Raw genomic sequence first — 16,029 nt, 5'->3', positions numbered from 1 at the left:
TAAATTTTGGCACAAAACATGAGGAAATGCTTAACACAATGCTACTTTTTCATTTAAGAAAACATAATTTGAGAACTACTTGTCCTTTATGAGAAAGGCCACATGGCATTTTAGTCAAATAAAGTACAGCAGGTGACCAACAGCTTATCTTGGAAATATAAGAGATTATTGCATCTTATTTTACTTTTGCTAAACACTACCTGCTGAACAGCTTCTGTAGTATAAAAGCTGTTAACTCTTTGAAATATCCAACAGCTGAACAAAAGGAACTGCTCAATGGCTTATCTGATGGTGTTTGCAAAATACGGAGGAATTTAACGACACAAAATGCTGCTTTTCAGTGGAATGAAAGCCGAACACCTGTAAATTCAGTTCCCTGTACAGACAGGAGTGGCTCTATGAAGATATTTCAGCATAAATCAGGTTATGTCATATTTTTGGCCTATGCTTGCCCTTTTGTTGTAGTGCTCTCCAACCCTATTTCTGCACCAAAGAGATTCACTTGGCTCAGTATATAAATTTGGAATCTCTCTTGTCTATGCTTGCTATTTCACCTGGGATTCTAGCCATGAAAATTCCCTATTGTCAGCTTGACGAAAAGGGGGAGGGCTTGTCTATAAATCAATGTAGGTCTTATGATGCAGCTTTGTCACGCTGGCCACGTGACCCGGAAAGTGTCTCCGGACAGCGCTGGCCCCCGGCCTATAGAGTGAGATGGGCGCACAACCCTAGAGTCTGTCAAGACTGGCCCGTACGGGCAGGGGTACCTTTACCTTTACCCTGACTGGAATCTGGCTGTGCACCACCAAAATTGCAATTATTTTACATAATGAAGCCTACTGTAATGCACAGTTGCCTGATCAAGCAAGGAAGGGAAGTCCATACATGCTGCTGATGTGTTATCATTTGAAGGGGATAAGGACATGCATCTGCAGTCAGGGATGTGACCTCCATGCAACAAAAAGGACAGCAGCTGGATCAGGTGCTAAAACATTTGTTTACAACTTCGGCATCCACACAAGATATGGCATTGGGTGACAACGTCTGGGAAACTCTCTTTCCTAACATACTGTATTATTCTGTGTATAAGACGCCCCCATGTATAAGACAACCCCTATTTTTTGAGCCCAAAATTAAGAAATAAATATGTTAAACACTAAACAGAACAACTTTGATATTTTATTAAATATTCAAAACACCGGTATATTTATTACCATATATTTAAACATCAAATGGTGACGCAAGCTGTGTAATGGCGGCTGCTCCTGTCAGCTCAGTGTAACTCCACTGTAGCTGCAGCTACAGCTCTCCTGCCTGTGTGTGGCACTTTTGTCTCAGTATTTACGGTATGTACCGTATTTACTCCACAAGAGCCGGCAGACGCGAACTCCGATCGAGGAGCTGCGATTACCAGAGCTGCCTGAGTGCGCTTAGGGAATGGGGGGGGGGGGGTCTGGGTAGCCAGGGGGCGGCTGAGGGAACTGGGTGGAAGGGACAATGTCTGGAGTGGGGGCTGCTGGGGGGGGGGGAGAGTACCAAACCAGGGTTTGTCGTGAGGCCAATAGTGAGGGAAGGCTGGGTGAGGTAAGAATATGGATGGCGGCATGTATTTATTTACATATTTAATTGCAGCATTCCGCTGTACAAGACAACCCCCAATTTTAAACTTTAAAAAATTGGGAGGAAATCTCGTCTTATACACGGAAAAATGTGGTAATTAGAAATCTCAGGAAACAGTCTCTGGCGGAAAAATAGAATAGGCTCAGGTTTCAGAAAATACAGTTGCTCAGCATATGTTAAATAAGATGCACAAACCTTCCGTAATTATATCCTCCAACTCCGTGTCTGAGGAGTTGTCTACGTGCTTTGCATTGTTCTGCAGCTCTGGCTCCACACACATAACGTTCATCGCCTGGCCCTCCACCAGCAGCCTCTTTTTTGCAGGCTGCTCAACTAGAAGAGAGGAGCAACTTACCTGTTACAAGAGAAAAGAAGAAGATCATGATACAAGAAAACAGTACACGTAACCTTGCAAGGTCAGGGCATGCATTCATTAGACTTATTGCTACACAGAGAGACAAAGAATAGGTCTGTGCCTTTTGTTGTCTACGGTCCAACTCTGAACCAACATAACAATCAAAACAGATGAAATGAGAATGGAAGAATGAGAAGAGAAGCAAAGAAATCTATTTTTCATTTGAAATAAATAGTTGCTTATTTTAGACTTCTACTTGTGGCTTCGGAAATCTCAAAACATAAGGGAAAGTATCAAAAGAAGACACCACAGAAAATATATATGCTATTTTCAATTCATCCAACGCCTGTTATATCAAAAATATCTTCCCACTCCTTTCCTGATAGATTACCTTCCATTGTCTTGCATTGTCTATTTTCTGTCTTTAAATGTGTACAAAGGAAAGAAAAGAGACTCAGGAAGATAATCTGCCTGCTATGAAGGTAGAAGAATTCTGCTGAATATTATACGTGGAGCTGACTCTAAAGGATGTAGCACCAATCCTGGCCCAACTGCACTGGCTGCTATTTAGCTTCTGCATCCATTTCAAAGTGATGGTTTTGACCTATGATATCTTACGCTACTCAGGATGCCAATAGCTCATATGAACAGACCCAGTGATCTGTGATGAGGCCTTCCCAGAGAACGGGCCTTTTCTGTGGTGGCTCCCCATTTGTGGAACGCTGTCCCCAGGGAAATAAGTTTAGGCAAAAGCATTCCTCTTCAACCAGGCCTGCAGCTGTTAATCAACCCATAGCCTTTTCAAGGGGGAGGTGGGGACGATGACACAGTATATAAATATAATAATAATAATAATAATAATAATAATAATAATAATAATATAAAAATGGCTTGGAATCTATCTACAAGTATCTATCTATCCTCTTTGCTTATTCTTTCCTCTCTGAAGTTCAATAGATGGACTGAACGTAAGTTGTATTTAACAGTTGACAACAATAACAGCGTGGTATAGGCAAAAAAACTGCCCATTCAGGGTCAGCCTATCCAGAAGTGAATCCATTTAGAAGATTGTGGCAGGATTTGGATTGGGTAAATCAGTCTATTTCTAGTCCATGACCGTTTTGCATGTTTTGGCATCAATTACAGTACTGGTTCATCTGTCCTTTAATGGTTGCCCCCAAGGAAGAGTCAATTGACTCAGAAGGTCTTGGGACGAATACATAATCTCATCTACCTTTGAGCTCTCCTCTCTACATCCTGACATCAGATGCCTTCCCATTCCCTGCCCCCTTTTTCATACTGAATCAACACATTGGTCCAGTGAACCCTGAATTACATAATCTGAAGGGCAGGGGTCTTTTGCGACTCATGCAGAGGGCCTTCCTAGCTCTGCTACTTTATGTTCAGAATTGCAGGGAGGCAACACATCTAAACCAAGAAAAAACAGACCCCATTGACCACAGTGAAAGAGTTTCTAATAAGCTATTTGACAGACAGCAGTTACTAGAATCAAGTTATTTGGAGTGAAAAGCTTTAGAGAAGCAATAGCCCCAAATAACCACAACACATTGCCTCCTAAATCAAACCAACCAACCAACAAGATACAAATATGGCTCAACATTGCACACTTACAGGAAATGGCTCTAACCCCTCTTGGATCACAAAGCCCTCAATAACATGGGTCAGGATTTGTGGCTTAACGATAGCCTGTGGAGGTTTGTTTTCTATGCTAGGGTTCTTATGAGACACTGATGCGCTGTTACTCCTTGTTGGGATTGCTGGAAGCAAAAGAGGTGGTTGTGGAACAGAGGCATGCGAAGGGTCTGATGGTGATTTAATTACAGAAGCGCTAACTGATGAGGCCATTGAGGGATGTCCGTCTTGTTCTGGAAAAAAAGTATTATTATTTTTAAAAAACAACTCAAGCATTATTTACATTCACGGCTTCACCACTACAGAATTCCTTCCTAATTCTTGTTTCTTCTACTGACAAATTGCCAAAGTAATTTGGTCTTTTTGTCCAGTGCGCTCTTATCTTAGATAAGAGCCTACCAGTATCACAGATGCACTGTTGGGAGTGGGAACTGCACAACATAGCAATTTGAATAATGTGATTTATCACAATATTGTTTAACTAGCACAGAAATCCAGTTCCACTGGCATGAAATTTATTGGTGCAAGGAGGACAATATGCTAGCAGCCTGTTGTGCATAATAATTATCCTTCTTTCTTGCCTAAAGCATTTTTCTAGTCCATTAAACATTATTGTAACATTAAAGGAATCACACTCATATTTTTATTTTTAATAAGCAGAAGATAAATTGTATAACCTAATTTGTGTACATGCTGAGAAATTGAGAAACAACCAGCAAGCATGCCTCCTTCTATGTTTCTGTTCCTTAACTATCACTGCTACTTGTTCAATTCTATGGTCCATCTTGCCCAATATTCTGCCTGTGACATATTCCATTTCTGAATACTTCTGAGGAAATGCACACCAATGACAGTTTACCTATAGCTAAATAGCTACTGACATTCTTGTCTTCTGTTATCTTGTGTTGACGGAGGTTAACAGAAGTGACCAGCAATTGTGAAGCCTGGCTTTGTGACATTGCATTTTTTTAAAAATGGGAACTAACCGAATTATACCCAGTTAAGCAAAGTGCATTGGTGCTTTTCACCAAATCTGATGAATCTGCGGCCTGGGATGGGGCCTGGAATGCAATGTAAGGTGTGGGGGGTTAAAACGCAATGATTATTGAGTTTCACCTATTGCCATGTTTTAAGATAGCTGGTTGCAGACATCTGGCTTACAGATGTTAGAGACGGGTAGCTCTAGAGATCTGGGGATCTTAGGGCGGATGAACATTGCTAGTCATTGCCTCTGAGCAAGCAGCAAAAAAAACCCGCATTAGGCAAAAGACTCAATCCTACATCCACCTCAAGTCAATAATGCCTGGCTTTGGGGTCTGTGAAACCCTAAGAGGCTGCCCCTGCACCTCTCCCCAATTCCACAATCATGTCAGCCATTGGTTGTACCTCAGTGGCTATGTGGCTGCTCACTTATGCTTCCCCTCATATAGAAACTGTTTAGCTCCTTCCTCTTCTGTTCCTACTGATGTTGGATCTGCCTGGCTTCCTCATGTCTGCCTACTATAATAGGCCCTTGAATTCTCTCTTTTTCCTTCAGGGGTCTGAGCTGCAGAAGCACATGTGCAAAAAAAGGAGAGGCTCTTGCCGTTTCCTTCTGCCTTAAGCTACAAACCAGCAGGCTGCCTGCTGCTAAGGTGAACTAGTTGGCGGGTGATCAGTTTCCCCCCTTTCCTCTCTCCACCTTGAATCTAAATTGGTTTCAGCAATCTGCTGAATCCAAGACACAGTTCAGACATTCAAGTATACTGGGTGAGATTCTATCCCTTTATCTTGCAGCACAATCAAAACTGCACAAAGAGAAAAGAATGGACACCACACCGGAATCTGCCCTAAATAATTATGCACCTCCATATTCCTTCTTACCTGAAAAAGGTTCCTCATAGCCAAGCTCATCTCTGTTTCTTAAGGTTATAGCAGGAGGTGACAAGGTGGGTGGAGTGGGGGTCCTAACCATACGCACACAGTCCGATTCTTCTGGCATCTCCTCCTCACACATGTCTTCCACTTGATAAATCTGCATTGAAGAGATAAGCACTTTTAGAAACAAACCCTACAGATATTTTATTGAATTGTTAGTTGCCCAGGACAGCCATACTGAAATAAAGGTTTTGCCAACTTAATCAAAATAAGGCTATTATGAATGTAACTTTAGCTATTATCAATGTAACTTTAGTAAAGATTGCAGTCATACCTCGGGTTACAGATGCTTCAGGTTGTGCATTTTCGGGCTGTGCACCGCGCCGAACCCGGAAGTACTTCCAGGTTTCGGCGCTTGCGCATGTGCAGAAGCACTAAATCACGCTTTGCACGTGCGCAGAAGCGCCAAATCACGACCCGCAAACGTGCCTCCCGCACGGATCACATTCGCAACCTGAGTGTCCACTGTATAGTGATTACTGCTTCATCATGAAAAAAACAGCATACATGACAGGGTTAGGATGCTCTGATTTACATATGCATTCATTCCTTTAGCTATTTCCACCCTGCTCTTGGTCGAGACCTAACAATTTTTAAGTCAAATGTATAATCTATCACATCAAAAATCATAAAACCGGCAAACGCTTTTGAGAAAAACACTATTTTCAATCCTGAAGAGCTGTAAGAAAACAAATATCTAACATCCACCCAGTTTAAAATTGTCAGTGTTTCATCTCCCATTTCAAAACTGGAAAGGGAAGTTCTCAGATGCTCACCACCGGGGTCTCAACAGGTACTGCTTGTTGCACTTGAAGATTCACTGCAACCGTCTGAGGAGGAGGAAGAGTCTGAAATGGCAGCTGGACCAACGCTTCGGCAGCAGGAAGCTCCTCCTCAGAAACCAACGTGTTCTGCACCAAAACCTGACCTTGGGACAAAATGTCGGGCTGCACTTGTAAAGACTGAACGGGCGGGAGAGGAAGTGGCTGGCTGTGGGCTGGAGATGTTGGCAGCTGAGGAGAGGCTGCCACTGGGATTGGCGTGGCCTGCAAAGCTGGATACTGCTGGTGAGGCGTTGGAGATGTTATATGTTGGCCTGCGGACACCAAGGCAGGCTGATCCGGTGACCCAATGTGAACTATTGGGGAAGGTGGCAGCTGGGCTGGAAGATTAGAAGGCTGCGAGGCTGCTTCTGCTGGCCTATCATCGGCCTGCGCTGGGTGATGCTCTGACTGAAGTGCTGATGATGCTAGCGGATGTGTTTGCGACTGAATAAGAGCCTGGGGGTGTATAATTATTGTTGGCGACTGGCTGGGCGAAGGAGGTGGTGGAGGAGATACCACGACTGACTGCTGGGAGGACTGGGATGCAGTTGGAGAAAGTGGAGGAGGAAGTGGCGGGGGATGGATGTGGACAGGTGTGCAGTGCTGCGATGAGGCGCTGCTGGGGGCTGGGGGAAGAGCATGGCCTTGGAGAGGGGCACAGTGTTGCGACACAGATGCTTCCTGGTTGGGAGGAAGCTGGAGCGTGATTGGTTGAACTTGTTGCTGCTGGAAGATCAGCTGGTGGTGGGAAATTTTTGAAGGTGGTGAGTGAAGAGGGGACTGCTGGTGCTTTAACAGAGAATGAGGCTGAATAGCAGAATATGAAGCTGCACAGTGAAAAGGAAAATAAAAAGAGAGAATCAATAATCATTTCCTTAAATCCGCAAAAAATAATAATGCATGGTTTTAGAGTCATGTCCACCCGGCATTTGACCAAATCAAGCAAATAGATCCATTATCTTTATAAATGGCAACTAATATATTCAATACAATACCCTGAATTTGACAAAGCCTTAGAGAAACACACCTATGAACAATAATATGAGGGTTGGGGGACTATTTTTCACTAGAAAATTCTTCATTTTTAGAATTAAATTGGGCAACTGTAACAGACAAAACACTAGTCAAATCTAAAATCAAAGTTGTAGCTAACTTTTTTCCAGTGACTATCCCTAGGAAGCAGTTCTTCAGGCATACTACAATAATTTGTATGTTAACATTTGGTATCTGAAGAAGTGTGCATGCGCACAAAAGCTCATACCAATAACAAACTTAGTTGGTCTCTACGGTGCTACTGGATTTTTTTTAAAATTTTGTATGTTAACAGTTTGCACTGCTGTTCGCTGCCTTAAAATCTATATAATTCATACATTTATGGAAGGGCATGTGTTATTGTGCCATCATGTATTAAAATTCTTACAAATATCCTAATAAAAATAATTCCCCAGTAAAGCTTCGAGTTTGTTTGACTGTAACATTCAAATGCTAACCCTAAAATCCTATGGGTCCCTGGGATGGCAACCCATGGGATAGAGGAAGATCAGCTCTCCAGTAGTGGAAAGAGACATCTAACTTTGGAGAGGGAGACCGTATACCGGCTGCTCCCTTTCTGAAGCTGTGGAAACTGCCACGGCCCTTTGCTTTTCTGACGTCAGAGTTCTGGTGCTTGTAGGGTTGACAAGGGTGTTTTGGGGCCAAACCAGGGCAAGGCTTGGGTATGAATGATCTATTGCTGTCCCAGTTCCCCGACATGCCCCAAACCAGGAGGACAAGTATATTAGCCCTGGGGCCGACATATTTATACCGATTTGATCCCAACAAGAATGGGAGGGAAATTTAAAACAAAAATAGGTAGGTGCAGAAGAGCAATCCTTTACCCAGCAGAGATGTTCTGTTCTGTTCTCCTCTCACCCTCAGGAATTGCACAAAGTGAAGTTTATTGAAATGCTTCCCTCTCACCAAATACTTCAGTTCAACTACTGTTGGTAACGGGAAGAAACCTTCCCAGATAGATATACCTCTAATGTGCCACGCTGTTTCTCCAATATATGTAAAATGAATATGTACGTCACATTTCAATGACTTTAGGCATAATTTTTCAGTCCAGAATGTGATGGAACACTGTCGTGTCAGTATATGAGTGCTTATTTTAATGTTCCCACTTACCTAGAGCTTCCTAGAATTTCCTGGGGCTTCAGATGTTGTGGTGCATTCCACACAAGTGACAGGACACAGAAAAAATGCACAAAAATCAAACAATACATTGTATTTAAAATGAACACTCTTTGAAGAAGGTGACCTCTCTATCCTACCTGGTGCCATGAGCTGATGAATACTGGATGTGCGTGTGACGGCTGGGCTTCGAGGCTCTGCTGTTGGGCTGTCACCTTTCCGTTTGCTTTCTAGAGGATCTGACTGGCTGGCTTTGGTACTGGTTACGGGTTTATTAGGGCACACAGCTAGTGTCTGGGCATGACTACTGCTTTTTGGAGAGCCGTTCTGTGAACTAGATAATACACCCAACTTCTGGCTGCGTAATGTCAAATTCTGGACCTAAAGAAAGTGATTAAAAAATAAATCCAACATGAAGTTTAATAACCAGCTTAATGGCAAACTTTCAATTTGACGATACCAAAACCAGAAAAGCACTACAATGAAGCCCAGTAAGTTCCATGGGAAAAACAGGTCAGAACTGAGCATCTCAATATCTACTGTTTACACAGTGCCAGAGATGTTAAGAATACCGAAGTCCATACTATCTTGGTCAGAGAGCTATCTTAAAATTTACATGATATTACTATCAGACTGACAATAAATAGTGGAATTCAAATCCATTCACAGTTCCCCCAAGGAAATTACTTTGCTTGGTCTTCTGTCACATCTATGATAGGCTATACAGTTCTGGTTGGGGTAGTGGCAGGATAAAATGAACAGAGGGAGGAAACATAGATACCCCTAATATTACCATATAGAAAGGCCACCTCAAAGTGTATCTAACAAACCATTTAAATATATTGCAAAAAGGGATGTAACATATTTGTATTGAACACTAGTTGTAAAAGTGAAACACAGCACAGAGGTACAAGATTCTTATAGTTCCACATGATGCTAATTGAATCCTGAAAAGATGAAGTTTCCCACTGATAAATAAAATAAAAGCACTGTAGGCACTTCACTAGACCACAGCTGGGTCAAAGTCAACGCTCCTCAAATCAGAATGACTTCTCACATTCCAGGAAACTGTTAGATACCTGCACCTAGCTTGAAATGCCAGGCTGTAAGGTGCTATACTTCTAATACAAAGGGAAGGGAAGTCCAACTACAGTGGTACCTCGGGTTACATACGCTTCAGGTTACAGACTCCGCTAACCCAGAAATAGTACCTTGGGTTAAGAACTTTGCTTCAGGATGAGAACAGAAATTGTGCAGTGGCCCCATTAGCTAAAGTGGTGCTTCAGGTTAAGAACAGTTTCAGGTTAAGAACGGACCTCCAGAACGAATTAAGTACTTAACCCAAGGTACCACTGTATATCTGTTTTGAACACTTCCGTAATCATGTTGATCAAACAGACAATAAATAAATTTATACCCTTAAGGCCCTGCATAGCTTCACACGAACCACTGTTAACTGACATCCCAAGACATTCCTGTGACCTTTGGGGTCCCTTCCAACTCTACAATTCTATGGTTCTATTAAAAGACTGGAAGAACACGGGAGCAATTCTGTCTTCACAAGAGAGGAATACTGAACATTAAGAAAATTATCAGACCTGCCTGGAGAGAATTTGAATTGTGCTTATCTAAAGGAAAACCAATCCACAATGTTAACCAGCAGGAAATTACGCGAGAAAAACAATATTGGTGACAGATCTTAGAATACTTGACTGCTTTGGTCAGAGTTCTTGGCATGTAAAACTTGGCATTCTGTGGTACAACTGAAAAGATTCCAGCAGCTACAACAATACAATTCCCTATTTGGCTTCCTGTATGATATACAGTCAAACCTCAGACAGTGAACGCCTCCATTTTGGAATGTTTCGGCTCCCAAACGCCAAAACCTGGAAGTAAATGCTCCAGTTTTGAATGCTTTTCGGAAGCCGAATGTCTGACGCAGCTTCCTTTTGAGTCCAGGAAGCTCCTGCAACCAACTGGAAGCTGTGCCTTGGTTGTCAAACATTTCAGAAGCCAAACAGATTACCTTTAACAACAGAGGTTTGACTGTATACAGCATGAACACAAAATCTACTGATTTTGTCTGCAAAAAATTGGAAAAATCATAGATGCACGATGGAAACAAAGATACTATACTGATGCTGAATATCTTTGCTGTGAACTTATAGCAATAGCTCAAAGACTTCCAAAGTCCATGCTGCCACAAGGAGTACTTCTTTTCATACTGAAACAAAAACTCCTGGATAATGTGCCTAATGTTACTGACACTGCAAGTGTCAGTGGTCAGCGGCAAGTGGCAAATGCAGTTTCTCAAAGCTCAAACTTATAAAAACTTACATATGCTCAATCATGTTGTAAAAGAGACTAGTTGGCTTGAGAACTATAACAGTTGAACATGCCCAAGCATCAGCACTTGACCTGAAGGAATTGGTGGCAAAATTAGTAAAGGAAAGGGGAATCAAAGCAAGATACTGATGTGCATGAAATTGAAATTTATGAGACTTACATCTTAATATCACAATTCACAAGATTATTATTCAAAATGATTTGGCCAAAACATTTTCTATTTCAGAAACATAATCAAATATGGATGTATTAAATATTCTTTCAATTTAAGATGAATTTAGCAGTTTCAAGTTTGTGCTTTTCATTTGTTCTGCAAGACATCTGTTTCTGAAAACTGAAGTTAGCATTTTTTTGAGGTAGTTAGCCTTGCCTAGGGCACAAAATAGCCTGGCACTCGCACTGCCTATATGTTACTTCCAAGTAGTAGCTTAAAAATAGCAGAACTACCCTGCTCTTTCCTAGAAGGCATAGCCTAAAACAGGCTTCCTCAAACTCGGCCCTCCAGATGTTTTTGGCCTACAACTCCCATGATCCCTAGCTAGCTGGACCAGTGGTCAGGGATGATAGGAATTTTAGTATCAAAACATCTGGAAGGCCGAGTTTGAGGAAGTGTGGCTTAAAAGCTGAAATATTCCTTCTTTCCTGGAAGGACAAAAACTCCCCACCTTCATCTTGAAGAGGAATGAACTTTTTGCTGTTTGCTCTGTTACATATTGAGATGGATGATTTTTCTTTTATTTTCTTCTGTTCATTGCTCTGTCTTTTACACAAAACAGTGTCTATGACAAGGTTCCTGGCCCTAATATGGTCAAAGTCACAGTCTCACTTTTAAGAAATAATACATTAAGGTATTTAAAACCAAAGAGGACAATGAACAATGACAAGGAAACTATAAATGAAAATATGAAGACAAGCACTCAAAGGTAACATGCCACAGTAAGACTGAAGGTAGTGGTAGAAAAAAGAGGCAGGAGAAAAGCAAGCAGATCAAAAAATTGAGAGGACAGGGTTATTGATGTGGCAACAGTTCTTTGTGAGGTCACTGGAAGCCTTGAGGCCAAAGATCCTACATGAGAAAAGATTGCCCTTAAGCTCTTAATTCTCATACACGCTCAAATATGTGGCACACTCAGCTAATGCAAATGCAATATATTTATTTGTACAAAAATAAAAGCTTATATTGGAACAGTTGGCTGCCTGCTTCCTTGATTGTGTTCTGAAAAGGGGGATTACTTAGGAAGCAAACCAATACACGCCCTTGTTTTTCAACCTGACTACTAAAATCAATACTTTAATCTTTTGGGTATGCTTTTAGTACAGGTTAACAGGGGGAAAATACAGAACAATCTTATGTTAAGCAGGGCCAAGGCATCACTGGTTGGTGGATGATATCCATGCTTTATGATGTCACTGCTGTCATAGAAACCATGTGTGCACACAAATGAAAATGCCATCAGCCAGTACAAGAGCATGGAAAGCTGAGAGAGGAGGCAACATCTTGAGTGGGGCAGGGTCAGCGAAAACCGAAACAAGAACGCTCCACAACCTGGGGCACAATTCAGATTCTGGGCACATAGTATGGAACAGGAGTTTGACTGGCTACAGAGTCAGTCAGCCCTTTGCAAAGTAGACCTCTACAGTCCCGACGAGTCAAGAAACCAAGACCGCAAAGTTATCTGTTTCGTTGATGTTGGCAACCTCAAAGTAACAGACAAACACAAACACAACAGAGGATTATCTGGTGCCGCTGACCCTTGTCTTGACCTTCGTAATCTTGAAGAAAAGGAAGTAATTGTAATAAAGGACAACGAGAACGATCCCCATTCTAATACCGAAGGCGCCGTCTGCCTTTTCAAGCAAGGCTCTTCTGAAGAACTCAACGTTGTTAGCTGGCTCAGCAACGACCTTCAGAAATACGCAGTTGGATTCCAGCATGCACTAACCCCCTCAGGCCCTCGTAAATCTGCTTACAATTCACCTGCGCTTGAGAAGATGTCCCAGACCAGTGATTCTTCCTTCCGGGGCAATGGTTGCCCAAGAGGAGGAGATGATCTTTCCTATTATGTTAACAAACTCTGTTCTTTAGTGGTTCAAATGGCACAGAAGGAAATGAAGGATAAATTTGACAGTAGTAAATGCATTCGGCAATCCATCAATCCCCGCGGATCAAACAGCAGCGCAGACTATGGCAAGCTGTCCCCCAAATCATCTCACGATGACCCCAGAAAAGCTTCTGTCTTTTATGGAGAGATGTGCAATCAGAACGGCCACAGGAATGGTCAGGGAGCAGACAGACAAATGTTGGAAAGGAAACAGTCGTGTCCTGGACAGGATGATGGCTCTGTGAGCAAAGGGTTGATGGTATATGCAAACCAGGTTGCTTCAGATATGATGTTCTCATTCATGAAGACAATGAAAGTCCAAAAAGGCAAGCATCCTCCACCAGCTTGCGTGGTGTTAAAGAAGGTGCTTTTGAAACACACCAGGGATGTCATATCTGACTTAATCGACTCCACTATGAAAAATCTACACAACGTCACAGGAGTGCTCATGACAGACTCTGACTTTGTCAATACAGTGAAGAAGAACCTTTTCAATGCAGGGACCCAGAAGTCAACTGAGATTCTGGAAGCAATGGTGAAACGTTTGTTCAAAGCATTGTCAGGAGACGATAAAAAGCAATGCCTAGCTTTCACAGCCCTAAAAGCAGGTACACACACAGACTCCAGAACTCAAGGATTGCAGTTTGCATCACTTAAAGGTGAAATGCAGGGCAGAGGAGGAAATGGACAAATGAGGCCCCATCCCGGTGGAAGCAAAGGTGCAGACAAGCACTGTTCAATGGATGTGTACGCTAAAGACCTCATTGTAACAGCGTTAATGTTAATACAGCAACACCTCTTAGAAAAAAACAAAGATCAAGCACCCACCCGCGAGACAACTACCACATCGTTTTGCTGTTCCCATGACAGAAGCGGTGGGTCCAAATATGGTTCAAGGCCAGGCGGGGGCAGGCAGGAAAGCCTGGAATCCCAAAAATGCGACATCTCAAGTATTCTCTTGTCCATCATCCAGAAAGTGCTAAGAGAAGCTGGTGTTGCAGACGAGTGTCCCCCTGACAGAGGCTATAAGCAGCCTTCCTTTGCCGAGTGCAGACCACAGAGGGCCTTATCAAAATCATATGGGGGGCCTGATATGAATGACAACATGGAACAGATAAACAAGCAGTTTATTGACCAACTGGTGGAATCGGTGATGAAGCTGTGCATGCTGATGGCTAAAGGTGGCGATGACGGGAAATGTAACGGGATGCCATTGGGTGTGGGCTCTGAGGTGATTGTGAATAACCAGAACTGCAACAACAGTACACAAAACAAAGAACTGCAAGCTGTGCTCCAGTGGTTAGTTGCTTCGCAATTCAATGTGCCAAACCTGACATTCATGAACGATCAAGATGGAGAATTGGCAAGGCTTCCTCAGCTGGCTGACAAAGCAGCCAAGAAGGGCTACAGTGTAGGCGACATTGTTCAGGAGGTAATGAGGTATTATGAAAAACAACAGGTGGATGCCATGTCGGGACAAATGCCTCGGTGTGGACTAGTCGACTGGCTGCTTGCTAACCTGTAAGAACTAACTCTTCCCTCTCATGTTACTCTCGTGAGCCCAGTCCAGGCGCCGAAACCACTCTTTGCTGGCGCAACTGAAACCACCAATACAGCCCCACTGCAAGCAACAGTGCACTGAACTGAACTGGGGTAGCTGGGCAAGCTCATCAATAAAAAAGAATAAAAAAAAAGTGAGAGGGGAGACAGGCTGTTTATTGATCACTTCAAACAAATAACCAGGTCCTAATTAGCTGCAACATTATACATAATCCAAGGAGCCCAGAAACAGCATTAAAAAAAATAAACCAAAATGCAGGATGTGTTCAAGGCCTTTCTACTACTCCTGTAGGCTGCTAATGAAAATTAGTGATAAGGCACAGAAAGGTGGGGGAAAGAAGGGAGGGGAGGGAGTCCCAATTTTCCGGTCACAGTAGATGAGAAAGTATCAGTTGTGGCAACCGTCTCAACTCGTTACAAATCAGAATGTGTTAAATTTTAAAAGCTTATATTCACTTCTGCTTTGTGACACCCACTTTGTGCTTTGTACATTCCACCCTCATCTACCGACTGATGTAAAGAAATATTCTGTCTCCAAAAGGAGCGCTCCAGAAAATAAATGTTAGGGGAATGCATTTACGTTGTGTTCACTTCCAGGCCAGTTTATTTTAAAGGAATCTCCGTGCTTCTCCTTTGCTGCTGCCCATAACTTTAATAGGGAAGTAGAATGCAATTAACAAACTACTGGGGGCAACCTCTGGCACTTATGGGAGACTCCCTCTACTTCTTAGCTATTTTGAAAGTCAGTTGCCTCTTACATGGTTGCACCCGGGATATCTGTAACCAAAGACGGACACGCTAAGCTGTATACTGCTGAGGTGGAATCACAGAATATCAAGCATTGGTAGATCTTGCTGACCAATTCAGGGTCTCATAAATTAATGTATCTGAAATCAGGAATACTCCCCCCCCCCCCTAAAATGCACACAACCCCATGACAGAAAGTTCACGACAATGGGATGAATAGGAGGTCCTCATCTTGAGCATCACGTTATATAGCTAGCTTCGGTCAGTCACCTGGATAGACCCTTGTTGCAGTTGGAATGGTGCATCTTTTTTTGTATGTCCTTTCTGACACATGAAATTTAATGCTAAATTGTAGGCAACACAGTGAATTAAACAAGGACTAAATGACTATCCTGCAATTTTGAGTGTGGTGAGTATGGTTTTAATGCCTTAGTCTCAGCAAGGTAATTTTGGTGTTACTTCCAGCTTAACAAAGTTTAGGATTTTAGACAAGTAACAATAAAAGTAGAGCTGTATCTTCTTTCTACACAATGAAGGACAAAGATGTACCAGTTGCAAGGACTGGTTTTGTGATTACACGAAAAATAAGTGTTTTACTTTCTGTAATTTAAGCTCTACCCATTCTGAATTGGTGGATCTCTACAAGGGTATGTCACAACATGTGGCAGAAAAATAAAAAAGTCTCTGTCACTTGGTTATGGAAAGATGAAGAATGTAAGATTGCACCATAAAA

At 42.4% G+C, this 16,029-nt stretch overlaps 2 protein-coding genes across 8 annotated transcripts in view; one reads left to right on the top strand and one right to left on the bottom strand.

The window, feature by feature from the left end:
* PHC3 (polyhomeotic homolog 3) overlaps window positions 1–16,029 on the bottom strand; it is a 45,713-nt gene that overhangs the window by 8,798 nt on the left and 20,886 nt on the right. For all 7 annotated transcript variants that reach the window (XM_028731552.2, XM_028731551.2, XM_028731554.2 and 4 more), the window contains 5 exons: window positions 8,682–8,922; window positions 6,322–7,196; window positions 5,492–5,642; window positions 3,608–3,861; window positions 1,816–1,975 (listed from right to left, as the gene is read on the bottom strand). In XM_028731552.2, the coding sequence (XP_028587385.2) occupies window positions 1,816–1,975; window positions 3,608–3,861; window positions 5,492–5,642; window positions 6,322–7,196; window positions 8,682–8,922 (1,681 nt within the window). The remainder of the gene's footprint in view (window positions 1–1,815; window positions 1,976–3,607; window positions 3,862–5,491; window positions 5,643–6,321; window positions 7,197–8,681; window positions 8,923–16,029) is intronic.
* LOC114597971 (A-kinase anchor protein 4) lies at window positions 12,466–14,514 on the top strand. Its single transcript, XM_028731557.2, has one exon. It carries the CDS (start codon window positions 12,466–12,468, stop codon window positions 14,512–14,514), a length of 2,049 nt encoding a protein of 682 aa, XP_028587390.2.

Source organism: Podarcis muralis, chromosome 6, assembly GCF_964188315.1.
Source record: "Podarcis muralis chromosome 6, rPodMur119.hap1.1, whole genome shotgun sequence".
NCBI lineage: Eukaryota > Metazoa > Chordata > Lepidosauria > Squamata > Lacertidae > Podarcis > Podarcis muralis.
The sequence above is the reverse complement of the archived record's forward strand: the minus strand, read 5'-3'. Positions and strand labels throughout refer to the sequence as shown.